Source organism: Polyodon spathula, chromosome 17, assembly GCF_017654505.1.
Source record: "Polyodon spathula isolate WHYD16114869_AA chromosome 17, ASM1765450v1, whole genome shotgun sequence".
Taxonomy (NCBI): Eukaryota; Metazoa; Chordata; class Actinopteri; order Acipenseriformes; family Polyodontidae; genus Polyodon; species Polyodon spathula.
The window spans coordinates 32,213,332-32,231,226 of NC_054550.1; the positions used below are offsets into that span (position 1 = coordinate 32,213,332).

A 17,895-nucleotide genomic window follows, 5' to 3' on the forward strand; every position below is an offset into this window, starting at 1 on the left:
TGAAATGTGTACTTTTATTAATTAAAAAGGAACGTTTGGATCCTGCCACTGCCTGTGATAGGGGTGTAAACTTCATTAGGATCATTGTCAGGATGCAATATTTATGAATGATATTCTTTTGAAATGTTACATTATTTTTGTACTCATGTGTACTTTATAAAGAGGTTAACATGTTCATGATTGTAATAAAATCTGTAGAACTGCAATGATCCGCTCTACCATGATTGTGGCAGGTAAGGTTATTTATCTATTTGTCTGTATGCGTTTTGTGTTTATTTAATATTATTAAACATCGTTGTTTTTGATAAGCACGTGCACTTAGATGAATGTATGCCTAAGATACATTTGCAAAAAGCATCTAAATGTTTGTACTTGTATTACTATATTTTGATTAAGACTTTTACAACATGTGACTGCCACAGGGGATAACAGTAAAAATCTGCGCAGCTCAGAGAAAGTCAAATAAAAGCTCCTGCTTTGTTTAAAATTCTGTTTTGTTTCTATAGATTCATTGGTATTTGCAGATATCCGATGTGAAAAGGTATGTTCTCGCTTTTCATATAAAATAATTCGCTATCGATCAATCGTGTGTAAAATAGGATAAATTATGCCGCGGGTATTCAAGTAAATTGAGTTTGAAAATATGTTAAACTCACCATTAGCCTACTGCATTTTAGTTTTGGAATAAGTAGCATACGAATGCAATGCTCTGCCACTACTAATGCGCCAAACTGGATTGCTGGAAGGGGGAGGTTAGTGTCGCACCACGTGGGTTAGATTGACTCAGTTTTGCCGGTGTTGGAATGCAATAGAAAACAGACGGGAAAAGGTCTGGAAGGGGAGACGAGACGAAGAGTGATAGATAGATAGTACGCGGTGATTTGTATTTTTTGTACTTGAGAAGGATTAAATATAGGACTAAAACAGAAACTTTTTTTTTTTTTTTTTAATAAATCAAAGCAGGTCGAGTTTAGAGAAAGAGGGCCTTCTTTCAAAAGTGGAAATTCGTTTTGAAGAAGTTGACTTTTTTTTTTTTGTTTTATTCGTTGTTGGTTTGTTAAAGAAAATGAGATGCAGGTAGCAAACATTTGGCAAAGCGTGCGAGCTAAGGAGTGTATTCAGCGTTTTTGTTTTGTATAACTTGTTTAACAAGCCTCAAATTCTGTAGATTTTCAGTATCGTGGAGTCTGAAGAGCCAAGCAGTATCTTACGCACATACAGGGGTTTCCGCTGAAATGAAAAAAATAAAAGTGCATACACAAATAGTCGCGTGCGTTGAGAGACTGTGAAAAATAAAGTTTTCATTTGAACATAAAAAAAAGCTTACCGAGCACAAACCGAGTACTAGAATACAATTTCCTAATAACACAGGCAGGATCCCGTGCCCTGGTAAGTACTTCAGAAAAGTGAAATAAAAGGAGTTTAACATTTTCAAGGGACACACGGTGCTGTGCTGGTACAGTGTAAACGCTTTGTCAAACCTAGTCTGAGCAATGCCCGAGAAGGTTACATATTTGGTAGGGCAGCTGATAGAAAATGAGGATGGTAACAGTCTTGAAGATTTGAAAATATCGAAACCTTTAAGCGCTGAAACCTCACCAGAGACGCAGGAATTAGCTAATGTGAATGCAGAGCAGACACCCACCACTCGGCTTTACAAGAGACGTTGGGCCATAGTCTTTCTCTTCAGCGCCTATTCAATGTGCAACTCATTTCAATGGATTCAGTACGGGATCATTAATAACATATTTATGAAGTTTTACAGCGTAACCTCGTTTACCATAGACTGGATGTCCATGATCTATATGTGCACCTACATCCCCTTGATATTCCCAGTAACTTGGCTGTTGGATAAAAAGGGGCTGCGAGTCATAGCGCTGGTCGGGTCAGCTTTGAACTGTGTAGGGGCATGGATCAAGACAGCCAGCGTCAGACCGGACCTCTTCGGGGTCACGTTCTTCGGGCAGTTTATGTGTTCGGTGGCCCAGGTATTCATCCTTGGAATGCCGTCTCGGATCGCATCAGTGTGGTTTGGGTCTGAAGAGGTGTCCACTGCGTGCTCCATCGCTGTCTTTGGGAACCAGGTATAGTATGCTATGTGTTTGTTTTACTAAATGGTTAAATTTCCACGTTTAGATTGCGTGGATGTTTTTAAGGAGATTTATTTTTTTTTTCATTCATTTTGTTAATTCATTTTTCTGTTAAACTCCAGCAAAAGCTGGTGTCATTTGGGGAAAAAAAGGGGGTACTTGATACTTTGCTGGTACAGAATATCAAACCGCAGCACATCATAAAAATCAATCGAAGAGTTTTTATACAGTACTGGTAAATGCATTTCAGATTGTTGTAAAACACTAGCTCTCGAAAGAAGTCTGTGCCTGTCTTATCCAAGGTGTCGGGAGATTCAACTTTGATGTATTACTTAAGCATGTTTGGGATTAATAAACGTGGAAGAAAATAAGCCTCTAATTGCAGAGCAGTTTGATCCATTCCTGATTTTACAATGAGTTTATCAGACACACCTGAGCTTTTTTTTATATATATATATATATATATATATATATATATATATATATATATATATATATATAAATAAATAACATGCACACTGTGGCTAATCAAGCACAAGTTCAAATTAATCAGTAAGCCTCTTTACACACAATTGTGTGCTATTGCAGGTGTGTGTCATTCTGAGCCCTGTACAAATAGAAGAAAATAAAGCCAGAAAGCATAATAATCCGGATGTCTTCTCGGTTAAACCTTTTCTGTGATTTCCAATGTGTTGTATGAGCTGAGCAAATAGACTCACAGCTCCTCTTTTAATTAATTTAGTGCAACACCTTGGGACTGGATGACACAGTGCCCCTGCCCCTTGATAACAGCTGCTTGCCTTTTGTCTGAACTAGACTGGCACCCGATTAGATGGGATAACACAAATAAACACATGGAAGGATTTGGTATCTTGATTAGGTATCTTGTTAAATGTTTAACTGGTTCTATTTTATATGAATAGCTTATCTCTGGAGATATACATGAGGTTGGTAACACTGTGAAAGTGGACAAAGGTGGAAGGTGAACAAATTGAGGTTAATTTACAAAGGTTTTGTAATTTGTGTTTGCTATGGGGTTCGCATGAAAAGAGAGACCAGCTGGAAAAAGTGTTCAAGCTTAAAGAAGGCAAATAATCAGATTTAAATTTAAAGCAGTTGACGGGCAATCTGATGAAAAGACCTTTTGTTACTAAACAGACTGGACAGACCAATTTGTCAAAACTGTTGCATCGTCCTGCCCTGCTAGAGTGTGTCCCCTGAACAGTCTGGTCTGCTTAATAAGCAAACCCACAAACCTGTAAACTGGACTGGGGGCACACAGGGAGCACTGGACTGGCCTTCACACTCCAGTACAATCGGCTGGGGAACGTTCAGCTCGTTTGCGTTTGCCATCCCAACGGGACAGGCGCCCTGTGAGTGCAGGTGCAAGTCCTTACCTCCAGGATGAGGTGCTCTGCTCATATTTGTTGTTTAGGGTCAGCGGAAATAGATTGGATTTATGATTTCCTAGCCTGAAGGTGAGTTTACAAAATGCCTTCATTTGAAACTTTTAAATTTGTATAAGATGATTTAATCTGTATAAAGATAATCAGACAGCTATTGGCAACACCACTCATTTAAATTAACGTGTCAAAAGGCAGCTGTTATCCACAGATAAAATGAGCTGTAATCATTTCCATTAAGCCTAGTCATGCATGATCTGTAAGACAAGCAAACCTGTGGTTTAGGAGAAGAAAACACAAAGAAGAATGTGTCAAGAACACAGAATTGAAAGTGCTCACTTGCAATTACCATTGACAGTCATGTGATTGCCCTGTTAAGGTGTCCAGGAGGATTGTAAAAGATTAGCTAGGAGTGCATGTATTCGCTACAGTTGAGTACAAGTGCATAGAAGCTGCATCCAGGGGAAGATTTTTCACTGTGATCTTAGTTTTGTCTTCAGCGTAATTTGCATGTGAAAATCTCTTCCAGTTTCCCAAAAAGTTTTGGGGCGGAGGGGTTCTAGTAAAGTGACTAATGAGTGCAGAACAGGACTGCCTGTCAGTGTTGAGCTGGTAGCTCTGTAGACATGGTCATATGGGTGTCATTTTCTGTGTTTTATAATATCCCAGCCACTGTGTACTATACTGCTGGAGTTTAGACATAGTAGATGCATAGCGTTATTGCCTAGGTTAACAACACAGTAAAAAAAAAAAAAAATGGATGTAAAGAACTTCTGAATTATATTTATAAAAGCTAAAACCATGCTTTTTGTTTTCCTAGACTAAAACAAACTAAGAAATGACTTTGAATCCAGATACAGTAAGATAAAACTCAAGGTCACAGCTGTTTGTGAAATGCCTTCAGACGTGACTATTGGCAAAGCCTTGAGTACAAGCTAGTGGCAGCAGCAGCCTCCAGTCGCCCTGGCAGTGTGGTCTCTGGACCCCTTATACCAATCCAGGCAGTGCCAGAGTTTGAGGGAATAGGCCAAACAGCTGAGGTCTGTAACCTGAGGAAATGGAGTCACGTACGTTTTTATAAATCCCTCGACTGGTTTCTACAGCAAGACAATTTAAATGACTTAATTGACTCTGTGCTTCATGTAATAAAAGATAGCAAAGTTCAGAACAGACAGGTTGGTTGGATTTAAGAGATACCAATACATGGGATCTAAGATATGCTTGTTATATTTATAAGCAGACCGCTGTTCCCAAAATAATCCTGCAGTATGAACAATGACCTCAACTGGTGGCAGAGTCACCACTTATGTCAGTGTGTTGCATTTGGCTAGCTGTGCTGGTGTGCAGAGCTGTGCATCATAGCTATGTTCACACAGGGGACGGGTATGGATCCTGCAGTTGTTTCCACTCATGGCTGAGTGCATGAATATACTGCACTGCTCAGAGGGTTGCAAGTTATTGCGATATTAGTTTTATCCACTCTGGAACGTTTACTATATAAACTGCCACCTTTCAATGCCAGCAAGTGATTAACGGACCTGGTAAAGTATAAATGACAGTTGTAGGTTTATGCTGAGTGTGAGGTATTGGCTTGCCTTTTCCTTTTCTTGAACTATTACGGACTTGTGGAAAATATGTATATTTGTTAGTAGGGTTAAAGAAAGTTTTTGTTAAGTCTTGTAGGTGTGTGAAGAAAGTATAAAGCTGTTTTTCACATCCATAAGGAAATTGTGAAAAAATGTATTGTGGCAACTGCTGTATTCAATAAACAGGTTATTCTTCTGCATCATTTAAGAACAAGCCTATGTTTTGTTCTCCTTTGATTACGGGAATGGCCTAACATGCAAAACAGGTTCATTTGCTAATATAAGTGTGTTTCACCACAGCTGGGGATTGCTGTCGGGTTCCTCATTCCTCCTCTCCTTGTTCCCAATGTGGATGACTTTGATGAGCTTGCACGCCATGTCAGCATCATGTTCTACGGGACTGCCGCCATGGCAACTCTGCTTTTCATCCTTGTCATTTTCGGTAAGAGAATAATTTTATTTTTTTATATCTCAAATTGGTTTGGACATCCCTTGAAGTAGGTTTCAGGGTAGGCTATTTGGTTGCCATATTAGGGAGGGAGAAAGTGTTATTGATAGACAAATACCCCTTTTCAGCTGGCATATCTGAGCCGTGAGGGCCCCAGGTGGTTATTTGTCAAGACGCGCGAGGTCCAAACCGCAGTTTAGTTTAAGAACGTTTCTGCCAGGATTTCTGTCGAGTTCGCCCGTCGCTGCATTCCAGTTTTACTCGGTAATAAATGAAAAACACAACCATAAACTCTGGATCTGCCATTCTCAACTCGGATACGACACCTCTTCATACTGCATCATCTACGTGCAACTCAACATGCTTGTTGCGTGTAACACTGGTTGCATGGCTTGGGCTCTGCAGTGGAAAGACAAGCAGGCTCCTTGTCCCTGGCTGGGGTGGAGTGAGGTGCGTTTGCAAAAAGGCGTTGCATTTGCTAGTGGCCCGTTCCTTGGTAGGCTCGTCTTAGCACTGTTCTCCACTTTGTCCAGAAGAGCTCCACTCCCAGCGTCCATGCTCGCCTACTCCCTGTAACCCTGGGTTTAAAAAAAAAAAAAAGTTTGGTGTAAAGAACACAGCACAGCGTTTCCCCTGTCTGTCTCCCCAAACATAACTCCCCCGCTGATCAACACAGTTCCCTTTTCTGCTCCAATCCACACCCCCAACAATCCTCCACGATTGTGTCCATGGAAAAACACTGGCGCTGCCGAATGTTTAGAATTGATTTAAAAAAAAAAAAAAATTTAAATTTAAAATTAATGCTGACGTATAAGGCTCTTTGTGGGCTAGTTCCGACTTATCTGTCAGATCTGTTTTTAAAGTTAATTTAAAGACTTACTTTTTGTAAAGGCGTTTTTATGATTTTTATGATTGTTTTATTTCCTTGTGTTTTTTTTATGCATACTCTGTTTTATTTATTGTAGTACTATTAATTGTGAAGTGCTCTGAGATGACTGCTTTTAAGGGCGCTGTACAAAATAGTTTGTTGTTGTTATTATTATTATTATTATTATTATTATTATTATATAATGTGCAACTCGGAACACCTGTGTGATTGCCCTTCCCAAGATGTAATTTATTTTTTTCTCCTGAGAATGAAATGCAACATTACAATATAGTGTGGCAGTGCTATCTCCTGTAGGTGAAGGCAATGCTAAGCTGGAACACATTGTTTTCTTAATGTTTTTTTTTTCTTTTAACTAAGTGTTTTTTGATCTGCGAGTTGCAGGGTTTTCATTACTTTATTTATTTTTTAATACCCCTCCTATAGAGCAGGTAGCTTAATTCTGCTAATGCCACGTTTTTATTTTCAATTTTAACTAGATACAAGTTTTAAGCTGTCTGGCTTGGCTTCTGTAGTTTGCCTCAGTCAGCACATGTATTGCCTAGTTACTGATTCTCATTTTAAACATCTGCCAGTGGGGGGTGTGTCTGGCATTTGCCCTTGCTGTTTTCTGGTTGGGAGAGAACGGAGGGCGGCATGTGCTGTGCTAGTTTTGACTTTGACAGAGATAACGCAGGGCCATTGATCCCTACCACTGACACAACCCACAGTTACATGTACTTCTAAAAATACACCAGTCTGTTTAGAGAGCTCTCATTAACAGCCATAAAAACACAGAAACTCTGTGTTGCCCTTTGTGTCAAAGGGGTTTGTGAAGTGACATTGCCCCCCCCCCCTTTAGAAATAAAAAAAAACAGGGCTGTGTTGCGCGTGCTGCATAGAATAAAGCTTTCATCAATGAACCAGGGGAAAGGTCTACATTTTTGGATAAAAGAAAATGTATGAAACGTATTGCTTGTCAGGCTTGTCTTTGCACTGCCAAATCACCAAAGCATTTCAACATTGTATTTTTCTAATGCAAGACACATTACTCTGATGCATGCACAAAGAGATGGTCTACTTGACCTGGCTTCCTTATGTACATTGTAACTTATGATTAAGTGCTTTTAAAATTATGGATGGCTCAGTACTGTACATAATGACTTGTTTTACCACATAATAATAAACCTGCAATCTTCTGACAGCTCACAACCCATTTCAGTATAGAATAGCAATTTTTTCTGGGACAAAGGGCAATCAAACTCTGTGTTTAGCTGTTGGAGAGTGGACATTGAAAAAGCTATAATCTACACAATCTGTTCTCCCAACACACACTAAACAATTTCCAGATGTCTGTTACGGACAGAGACCTTTGATTGTTTTGATGAATCAGTGTTTGACTGCATGAAAATCAGTGGGAACTTTGACCCTGTGTGGAAATGAAACCCAATTTGGACTTTGTATTTCAAATGTCCAACTTTTATGTGCTAGGAGCTTGGGATGGGCGTGCCAACTTCATTACTGCTTCCAGCCCATAAACAAAGGTTATCGATGTGCTTCTGTGCTGTGATTCTGGACAGTATGATGATAGGGTGACTGTTTTATGATCGACTGAACTTTACTCTTGCGGTGCCTTGCCCTAGTGGCAGCTAATGGTCTCTGTTCACAAGACTTTCACTTGCTTGTTTTTAAAATGTTTTTTTTCTATGCAGTACTCTTCCAACTCATGCCACCTATTTCTTATGCTGTGTGGGAGTCACATTTTACTGTCTGTGCGATTTTGATATGTTCACGCTGTACACACTGGTCTACAGTCTAGTTTTGAAATTGCTGGCCAATTGGTGCCCATCCACATTCAACTTGTGGTCTACAGCTTTAGTGGATTGCTTTAGATTGCCCTGTTTGAAGTTCAGAAACTGGCAGTCGCAATTATGGTGTGCGGGATTGCCGCTCTCCGTGGAGAATATAGTATTATTATTATTACTGAATGTGTCTTATATAACATATAAAGGCTACCACAGTGCCTGTAAGGTTGTTATTTCGCCTCTTCTAATGTTGCTTTCTCTTGGCGCTTCAAAGAAATGCATCTGCTGCTGTTGCTTGATAGAAAAGCCCAGTGTTTTTTTCTGAGGTATTTGTGTTTCTGTTATGGGTACAGATGGCCTGCGCTTCCTGTCCAGGGTGTCGTTCTCACTGAAGTTTCTTTTGTAATTTTCTTCCCTGTCATTTCCTCAGTGTTCCAGGAGCAGCCCAGTTTCCCACCCAGCAAGGCCAAGGCAGCTATCCAGGCCATCTCTAGTGAGCAGTACTCCTACCTGCAGTCCATTCTGAAGCTCGTCAGGAACCCCCCCTTCATCCTGCTCATCGTCACATATGGTACGCCAGCACAGTACCGGCACCCCTTTACCACCGGGGACACTGTTCAACTTCCAGGGACTGTGGACCGTGTGACAGATAAATACAGGGATGGCAATACGACTCCTGTTGCATAGCAGTTCTAGTTTTTAATACATGCTGGATTTGTCAACAGTGTAAGAAGCTCAGTGAGCTTTAGATCAAACTGCTGTGCAATGGGATTTCCATCCCTGAATTAGCTTGACACAGCATAACAATAGTGGGATATTAATGGCTTACTGCATTGTCTCCTCTTAATGTTAAGGTAATGAAAATATCTGGATTCCATATTCGCTGTTGTAAGTGCTGCACAGTCCATGTGAATACATTTTGTACAATTCAGTCCTTCTCTTTTAACGTGACCAAAGAGTGTGTAAGGTAATGTAGGTCAGTTCTTCCAGTGTGGGTGTCCGGATTAGCACAAACATAATCCAAGCACTTAACCACTAACACTGACCCCTTTGTACAGAACATTCCACCAGTAAGATGCCATCTGAAGGTCACTAGTTTCCAGAGGAAAGTTTTCTATTTCATATGATTAATATTCCTTTAGGTCAAACCCTTTGGACTCAGGGTCTGTCTGTCTATAGCAGGACTGGCATGTAATCAGTAAATATCCAGAAATGTCCTGAATGTTTAATGATGTGGATTTGATAGATTCTCAGCCAGCTATACAAGGCTGGACTGGATCGCCATTCTGTTCAAGGAAGTTTGTCAAAAGAATAAATTGGCGTCTTTTAAGTGGAATGTTTAGCATAGTCAGGAAAGAAGTCACTGCAGAGCGTTCTAGATTTAGACATTTAAAAAGCTCTGAATGAGCAGTCTGGTTAAATGGACAGCACTGACCCTCAATATGTTCATCACTGTATACTTGCTGCATTCCCCTGGTACCAGGGTGTGCTGTTGATCTGAGAAGTATGGCCCTCGACTTCCTCTGTATATACACACAGCACTTTCAAATAATGAATTCTCTGTAACCAGACTTCTTTCTTTGCAGGTATCAATACGGGTTGCTTTTATGCTGTGTCAACACTACTGAACAAGATGGTTATAGAGCACTACCCAGTACGTACAATGACATTGATATTTTACACTTTCCAAAGGTTACAAATAGCATCACAAACCAGAACTGCAGTGCTTTCTCTGCTCTGATTGGATAAATGGTTCCACACTTTAGAGTCTTGGTTTGGACATTCTATCGCATAAGTTATTGAGAGTAAGATTAGTTAGGAGTATACTGTAGGTACACTGCAGCTGCCTGCACGTCTGTCTGTACTGACGTACATATGTCACATGGGCTTAAGGTGGCTGTACAGAAAGTCATGGTCATGTACGTTTTTATGAGGCAGATGGCTTTAATTCTGTATTTAGGCTGTGGCTGGATTGCTGAAGTTGTCTGGCAGGAATTTTTTTATTGAACGAAAATATTGAACATTAAATATGAATGAACATATACTACTTTTTAATAATTGTAATATAAAAAGAAAATTAAATTTACGAAACTTGTAACACACTATCTGGTCCCCTGAAGCCCTTCTTTATAACCCTAATAGTAGTGAAAGAGTTGCTGTTTATGTCATTTCAAGTTGGGCTGAGAACAAGGCCTGCTGTTCCAGTTGTTCTATATGCAGCTCTTTTTGATTCTTCTCACCCTGGCTTAATGATCACCGCTGTGATGAGAGGTTTTAATAAACGCAAAGCTGACGTCACTGCAGGAAATGTCACCTACAACTTCTATTTTAATTAAGGGCTTTCAGCTTTCAACTCGGGGGGGGGGGGGGGGGGGGGGATACACGATGACACCCGTCCACTTTTTAAAACGTATCTATTGATTCTGTCTGTTAAATCATTAACTGAAGATAACGATCATTAAAATGCAGCACTGCTAACGATATTTTTAGGTCATATTTTCAGTGTACCGTCTTGCTGCTGTGAGTATTTCTAAAGCTATTTGCTCGAAGATGCTTCTTTCCTTGGGTAAAAAGAAGCTAGTGCACTAAAACCTGAATGTCGTTACCTGATTTTTGCATTGTCAGGGTGAAGAGATCAATGCAGGGAGAATTGGTCTCACGATTGTCATTTCTGGAATGGTTGGCTCACTAATCTGTGGCATATGGCTTGATAAAACCAAAAGTTACAAGTAAGACTTTTTTTTTTTTAATCTTATTTAGCAAATTTTTATCTTTTTTGCCCTGTTTATTTAATATATAATTTTTCATAATAGTCTGTGACTGACAGACTGCCAATAAGGTCTTTGGCAGGGATGGAAATAAGACTTGATCCATACCTGGTTTCGGTTTGAGTTTAATAAGATGCACCTGAGCTCCTTACCTGTACACTGTGGCTGATGGAGCCCCTAGTAAAACCTGGAATGGGTGAAACTGCTGTGCAATAGGAGTCTTATTTCCAACCCTGAGCTTTGGGAATTTGATGGAGGGTTGTGCATCCTTGGACTAGTGTCAGAGTATGCCAGGAGTAGAAACTGGTTAATGCCGCTACCAAAAAGCAATGGTATACTAAACACGTTTCGTTACAGTTCACTACAGTGTGAGAATATTAACATGCGAGTTACCCTAACAGCTAAAACGTTAGAATTTTTATTTCCAAGGGAGATGGATTAAAAGTTTTAGTGGTTGTTGGTTCCCAGAGAGCTGAATGTCGCATCGTATAGTCAAGTCTTCCAAATAGAGTCTGACAGGCTTTATCTAAATGTCCTTTCGGATGAATCCTGAGGATATGTAGCGTGAAAACCTCATTCAGAAATGCAGCGTTCTCTCAACGTAGGACTTAACTGCGGATTACAGAAAGTTTTTTTGGCTGTGTTTTGGAAATAAGTAGAGTGCAGTCAGCTTCAGGAGCAAAGGATTTTATTTATGTCATAATGAACTAGTTGTGAATTAGTCCCTTGTTAACAGATAATCTGGTTTCTCTTGAAACAACAAATGAAGATTACAACTGTATACTAACTGCTGAATGGTGGATTCATACAATGTTTGCATGATTTGCCCAGGATTAAACACAATAAAGGATTTAGCTGTTAAGTGGCATATAATATTGCATTACTGTGTTATTGCTGCAGATTTTCTATATGACGGTAGTGCTGTGACTCCAGGGACCGAGCCTGTAATGTTACATAAGCCTCTTCAGTTGTTTCTATGTAAATGTTTACAGATACTTGCATGCAGATTCTATTTACAGTCCCTAAAGGTGATTTCAGATCCATGCTTTCTCTGTGGAATTTGGAGTCTTATTGATACTCCTGAACAGGGAAGCAGATTTAGTTTTTTCAAATTATATTTTATAGGAAAGTCCCTCAAATACTTAACAGCCCTCAATATGTATAAATGTTTTTTAAATTGTTTGGAGCACTGCTAAAGCATTGGAAACACAGGAAAAACTTGAAAAATAGGTTTGACAGATTGTATACAAGCGACATGTGATGTTTTGGAGCTGTCCTCCTCTAGAATTGGGTCAGACATGTACATAGAATAACAGAGGTATCTGTTTAAACTTGTCTGTCCCAATTTCTGCACAAGAATCACAATAGAAATGTCAGTACTCTGAGCCAAGCATTTCAATAATGATCCCACATACAAAAAAGCTTTAGTGATTTTCACAGCTGGGGAATGACCACCTCCTAACACGCTGTCTTTGTTTTGCATACAGAAGTGCCTTGGTTTTATAATTTTAAGAGACTCAGTGATGCTAATTTTCCTCTATAACCCTTACTGTGTTGGCAGTCCTGAAAAGGAAGCAAAGCTACTTTTATTGTTGCATTATCATCACTGTCTCACTGATGTTTGCAAGAGACGACTTGGTGCCACTTTGAATTCATTCCTCTGCTATCTTTCTGGGCCAATGCTTTCGCCCTACACAGATATTCTTTGCCAGTAATTATTTATTTTTTTTATACTAGTAAATATCAGTTGTTAAGATCTGCCATGGTTTAGATTCTTAAAGTAGATGTCACAGACAGTCTTTTAATGTATACTGTAGTTGTTAGTAATGACTGTCAGTTGTTTTTTGTTTTTTTCCCATCAGAAAGACTACACTGGTCGTGTATATCATGTCCCTTGTTGGAATGGTAGTCTACGCGTTCACACTGAACCTGGGGTATCTATGGGTAGTGTTCATCACTGCTGGCTCGCTTGGGTAAGTTTGTACTGGGCTTCAGTAGATGAATTTGGATGATTGGCTAGCCATTTTGATTGTCTTTAGGGCCGTTTGCCTTTTCAATTTGATTATAAATGTAAGTCCTTCAGCAGGCGGACGCATTAGGAAGAGGTCAATAGTTGGAGTTGTAATAAACTATGAGGCCTGCAGGGTCGTTTATTTTTCGAATTTGTAATGTTTACCTCTGAGTTCACTGCACTTAAAAACAAACCATCGCTGTTATACATCATTACTAAAGAAAAAGACCTTCAAAGTGTTGCATTTCACTTTTTCTCAGATACTTTTTACTGTGCTCTCTTCAAAAATGATTTCCAGCTTAAACTAGTTCTATTGGATACACTACAGAAATAAAAAAAGCTGTAGTGAATCTTGACATATCTCATGGCAACAGAGCGACCTGGTTGTCATGCTGTATAATTAGATTTGGTAACGCTTGGTTACGCTGGCAGGTTAAACCAGTCCGCAATAGTATAAACAATAATGTAAGCTTTCCTATTGAGCTCTAAAATATTTAAAACTATGTTTTAGCAAAAAAAAACCAAAAAAAACAGTGTGAACTATATAACTGTATATTGTCCAATATAGGTTTTAAGAAAACTTTATGTAAATTTAGAGCTTTAAAAACTGGTTTAGTTAGTCATATGTTGTGCCTATGATATGTATTATATTTTATTTAAGGAGCCAGCTGACACTTTTGCTCCCTCCCATGGAGATTGAGTTACTGTAGCATTGTGTCTGTAGGCATTTAAGCATGTGCCTTCTGTCTGGCTTTTGTTTTCCAGGTTCTTTATGACTGGGTACCTGCCCCTAGGCTTTGAGTTTGCTGTTGAGCTGACCTACCCTGAATCAGAGGGGACCTCCTCAGGGCTCCTCAATATGGCTGCCCAGGTAACATACAGCTGAACAGCCCAAAACACCTACTCTGCTAGCAGAGCTTTTAATGACAGTGGTGGAGCATGAAAAACGCTGTGTGTAATTCAAAATATCTCAAAAAGAAATTCTGTTATTGCAGGCAGTGGATACTAAACCTGTACCTGTGCAGAATTCTAAAATGAAACAACTCATCTTTTATTTTTTTTTAAACAGGTGTTTGGGATCATTTTTACCATAAGTCAGGGGAAAATCATCGACAATTTTGGGACTTTACCTGGAAACATTTTCCTCAGTGTTTTTCTTTTACTGGGCACCATTATGACAGGTAATACCGTACATGCTGTTAAATTACAGGAAGTCTGAATACTGGACATCTCCTCCATTGCTATTCAGAACAGATATTAACTTGCATTAGTGCCAGGTTTATGGAAATTGAACATAATAATTCCTATGGAAATTAATTGGTCTGCTGGTGTTCCCTATACTGTACTTAAAAATAATACTTGAGGACCTTTTCACATCTAGTTGATTTGGGAGTGCAAATTTTAGTGTTTGTGCTCAAATCTAAAAGCTCTGAAATGTCTGCAGTCCCTTCGACAGTCAAAACTGAGGGTGGTAGGTGGGCCTGCAGTTTAATAGAAACGTATTTGCTTTGGTAATAGCTCATTATATAATGCATTACAACAGCAACAGGCAAACTGTGTTTCTTGCTGTGTCCCAAGGAAAATTTAGTGATCTTGGAGATCCTTTAAAACTCATTTCAAATCCCAACTGAATAGACTCTTAAACAGCTTAAAATGTACATTTCACTCCTGTTTTTTCACAGGTTTTATAAAAGCAGATCTTCGCAGACAAAGGGCCAACCAGTCAGCTGAACCCACTGTAAGTAACTCCTAACCATTATGCTCTCCAGCTCATGCATGTTGCCTGCAGTGGGGTATGCGATTGTATTTGGTTATGTTGGCATGCAGTCTTTTCTGAAGGTTAAGTTCATCTTCAGTTACTGGGTCAGAATTACTGTAGTGAATCTGGAGTTTCTGCTGTAACTGTTGGTCTTGTTTCTCATGCTAAAGAAAACCACACTTTTTTGACCCCGGGACTATGCTGAAGTGTTTGTGCTTGTCCGTCCACATGCTCTTGTTCTTTTGCTTTTGTCTTTGAGTTCATCTTGTCAGCTTTAAGTTGGTTTGTCATTAACCTAATACAGTACATGTTTGGGATGGAAACTGGTCTAAAGTGGGTGTTTTTTTACAAGCCCTCAGTTCTGTTCTGGTCAGGTGAGTTGTCGATCTGTTTTATGTCCGTGTGATAAATCTTTTATAAAGAATCTTATGCAGATATTTGAGTTCAGAGCGGAGAGAACACCACACTGCCTTGACTGTAACCCTGTCAGTCAGCACCACTAATTCTCACTAATGCTGTTGAATAAAAAGAAGAACATTTCCAAGGCTAGTAAGAACAGTTTGAGCAAGCTATTACTAAGCAATGTACTAACATTCTGCTTTGGCTTTTGCTGATTTGCTATATTTAATTAAATTGTATATATTTTCTTGCACAACATATGCTTTACTTAAATTGCTCACCTTCCTAAGTTCACTTTCAATTAATTCCTGTGATTAATGCCTAAGTGACCCCTAGCTGTTGTTCCAGTCCCTAGAGAGTAACTGCTTCAGGGATTATGGGGCGACTGCTGCAGCCACGCCAACCTTGAATAATTGATAAATAATCGAAAAGCACTTGAAGGTAGGATAATCCACCTGTAGCATGATCAGACACTATTCAATATATAATTTAATTCAACCATTTGTTCTTTGTCAGTCAATTTTATTTAATCTGCATTTCCTGATGGCTGATAACTATAATAGACTAGAGGAGGTATCACTTCCTGGTATGCCCACTAATCATGTGCATGTCTAAAGTATTTTTTTTTTTACATTGGAAGCACCAAACTGTTGGTCTATCGTCTACCTTTTATTATCTTTTAGTATTACTGAATTTCTTAAATGATTAACTATATAAAGGTGTGGATGATAAACTGCTCTGAATGATAGTTCTGTAAAAAAAATGTTTTGCAAATGAAAAATGACAGCACAAATACTTGGTTAGTGCCAGATTTATTATTTATTTTTTACATTGTTGTGTTAATTAAGATTTATGGTGTTCACGTACTGTACTCACAGTCTTAGCCATGAATTAGAAAGTATTCCTGATTTATCATCCAAAAGCATTATTGCTTGGTTATTGGGAGTGTGAAGATCCAGGGCAGTGACTTATAAACCATGTATAGAAAATATCCAAACATTGCATTTTTGCCAAGGCAGTAATTGTTGCTAAAGAACAACCCACTAAGTACCACCGATAACTTGTTGTAACCCTCGTAGATACTTTTGTGTTGGTGCATGGTCATGTTTGTATGTGTGTTTCTCTGTGAGGATGATGTTGAAAGTTGCAATACCTGAAAAACATGGCATGCCACAAATGTTTATTTTGAAAATGGCGTTGAGCAAAAAAACAAAAAACTTTCCGTCGGTTTTAGTCCCAACAGGCCATACCGAAGATATTCCAGATGCTCGATCCAAGCCTGGACACATTACTGGTGCTAACAGTGTAATAGCAGGCGTTTCTCACCCCTGTATTTTACATTTTAAAACATTGGTTCACACTCCTTAAAGAAAGTATGAAGTGAAGTTATTAGAGGAGATGCTCTGCCTTACCACTGGAGTTTGTAATAACCGCTACATGTATTTTGCTTATAATACAGAGACCGGAAGGTGATTTGCAAGATTTGGCCTCTACTGCAGTGATCTTAAAGGAAGAAAAGCTTTAGAGGGGGCATCTCGTCTTGCACAACCCAGCCCTCCTCTAACTTACCTTCCTGGCATCTTCACAGCTTAGGGAAACTGGGGATGAGTGTATGGGGCCACAAAGCCAGTATCATTGTTAAATGTGCATTGTCCTACGTTTTTTATAGATGCTTCTGATAAGGTGAATTTGAAATTATTGTTACATACAATTACCCATTTATGCAGTTTTTACTGGAGCAACACAGGTAAAGTACCTTGATCAAGGGTGCAGCAGCAGTGTCTCCCACCTGGGATTGAACCCACAACCCTCCAGTCAAGAGGCCAGAGCCCTAACTGCAACTCCACACTGTTGCCCACTTACTGTAACATCTCAACCTGGTGGCCAAAAGTTGTAATTTATGGGGGTGGGATGGTTTGTGTTTCATATGAAAATCTAAGCTGGATTTTTAATTTTTACTTTTTTTATACAATAAGAAACAACAAATACTGTCCCTTTATACATTCTCAGATGTGCGTACTGTACATTAATCCTTTAGGTAATGTTATTTATTTTAATAATGCACAATTTATTTTTTATGCCAACTCTTTGGAAGTGGTTAGTCACGAGTGCAGAAACCAAGGTTTTGATGGCACTACAAAGCAGCCTGCAAAGATGACTACTATTGCTTTTTGAAGGGAAAATGAGCTCCCCAATAACCCAGTTGTGATGTTCATCTCCTTAGTTAATATTGGGCATAGAGTAATTCCTGTTCCATTTACTGTGCTCCATACCTCATACTGCTCTTTTAATAGCTACCTTCCTGCTGATTCAATTAAAAACCATACACATACACACACACACACACACACTGCCTTGCAAAAGTATTCAGACCCCTGACCAATTCTCTCATATTACCAAATTACACATGGTACATTGAAATTTTGTTCTGTTTGATATTTTATTTTTAAACACTGAAACTCAGAAACAATTATTGTAAGGTGACATTGATTTTATGTTGGGAAGTATTTTTAAGAAAAATAAAAAACTGAAGTATCTTGCTTGCATAAGTATTCAACCCCTGTGCTATGGAAGCTCCCAGTTTGCACCGATGAAAGAAATTGCCCTAACGAGGACACAATTACCTTACCATTGGCCTCCACCTTTGAACCATTAAAGTTGCTATCACATTTTCTGGATAAAAACCCCACTGTTGAAGGATCATTGGTAAGGCTTTGAATCCGAAGGAAAATGAAGACCAAAGAGCATTCTACAGAAGTTA

At 39.1% G+C, this 17,895-nt stretch overlaps 1 protein-coding gene across 2 annotated transcripts; it reads left to right on the forward strand.

The window, feature by feature from the left end:
• Positions 1-782: 782 nt before the first annotated feature.
• LOC121330305 (feline leukemia virus subgroup C receptor-related protein 2-like) lies at positions 783-17,517 on the forward strand. 2 transcript variants are annotated; one of them, XM_041276723.1, is made up of 11 exons: positions 783-2,084; positions 5,380-5,521; positions 8,628-8,768; positions 9,784-9,851; positions 10,823-10,926; positions 12,828-12,938; positions 13,742-13,847; positions 14,046-14,157; positions 14,659-14,714; positions 15,483-15,575; positions 16,594-17,517. In XM_041276723.1, exons 1-10 carry the CDS (start codon positions 1,494-1,496, stop codon positions 15,549-15,551), a joined length of 1,500 nt encoding a protein of 499 aa, XP_041132657.1. In that variant the 5' UTR covers positions 783-1,493; the 3' UTR covers positions 15,552-15,575; positions 16,594-17,517. The 2 variants fall into 2 exon arrangements, with proteins under 2 accessions (XP_041132657.1, XP_041132658.1); XM_041276724.1 differs by lacking the exon at positions 15,483-15,575 and having other exon boundaries at positions 784-2,084.
• Positions 17,518-17,895: the final 378 nt, after the last annotated feature.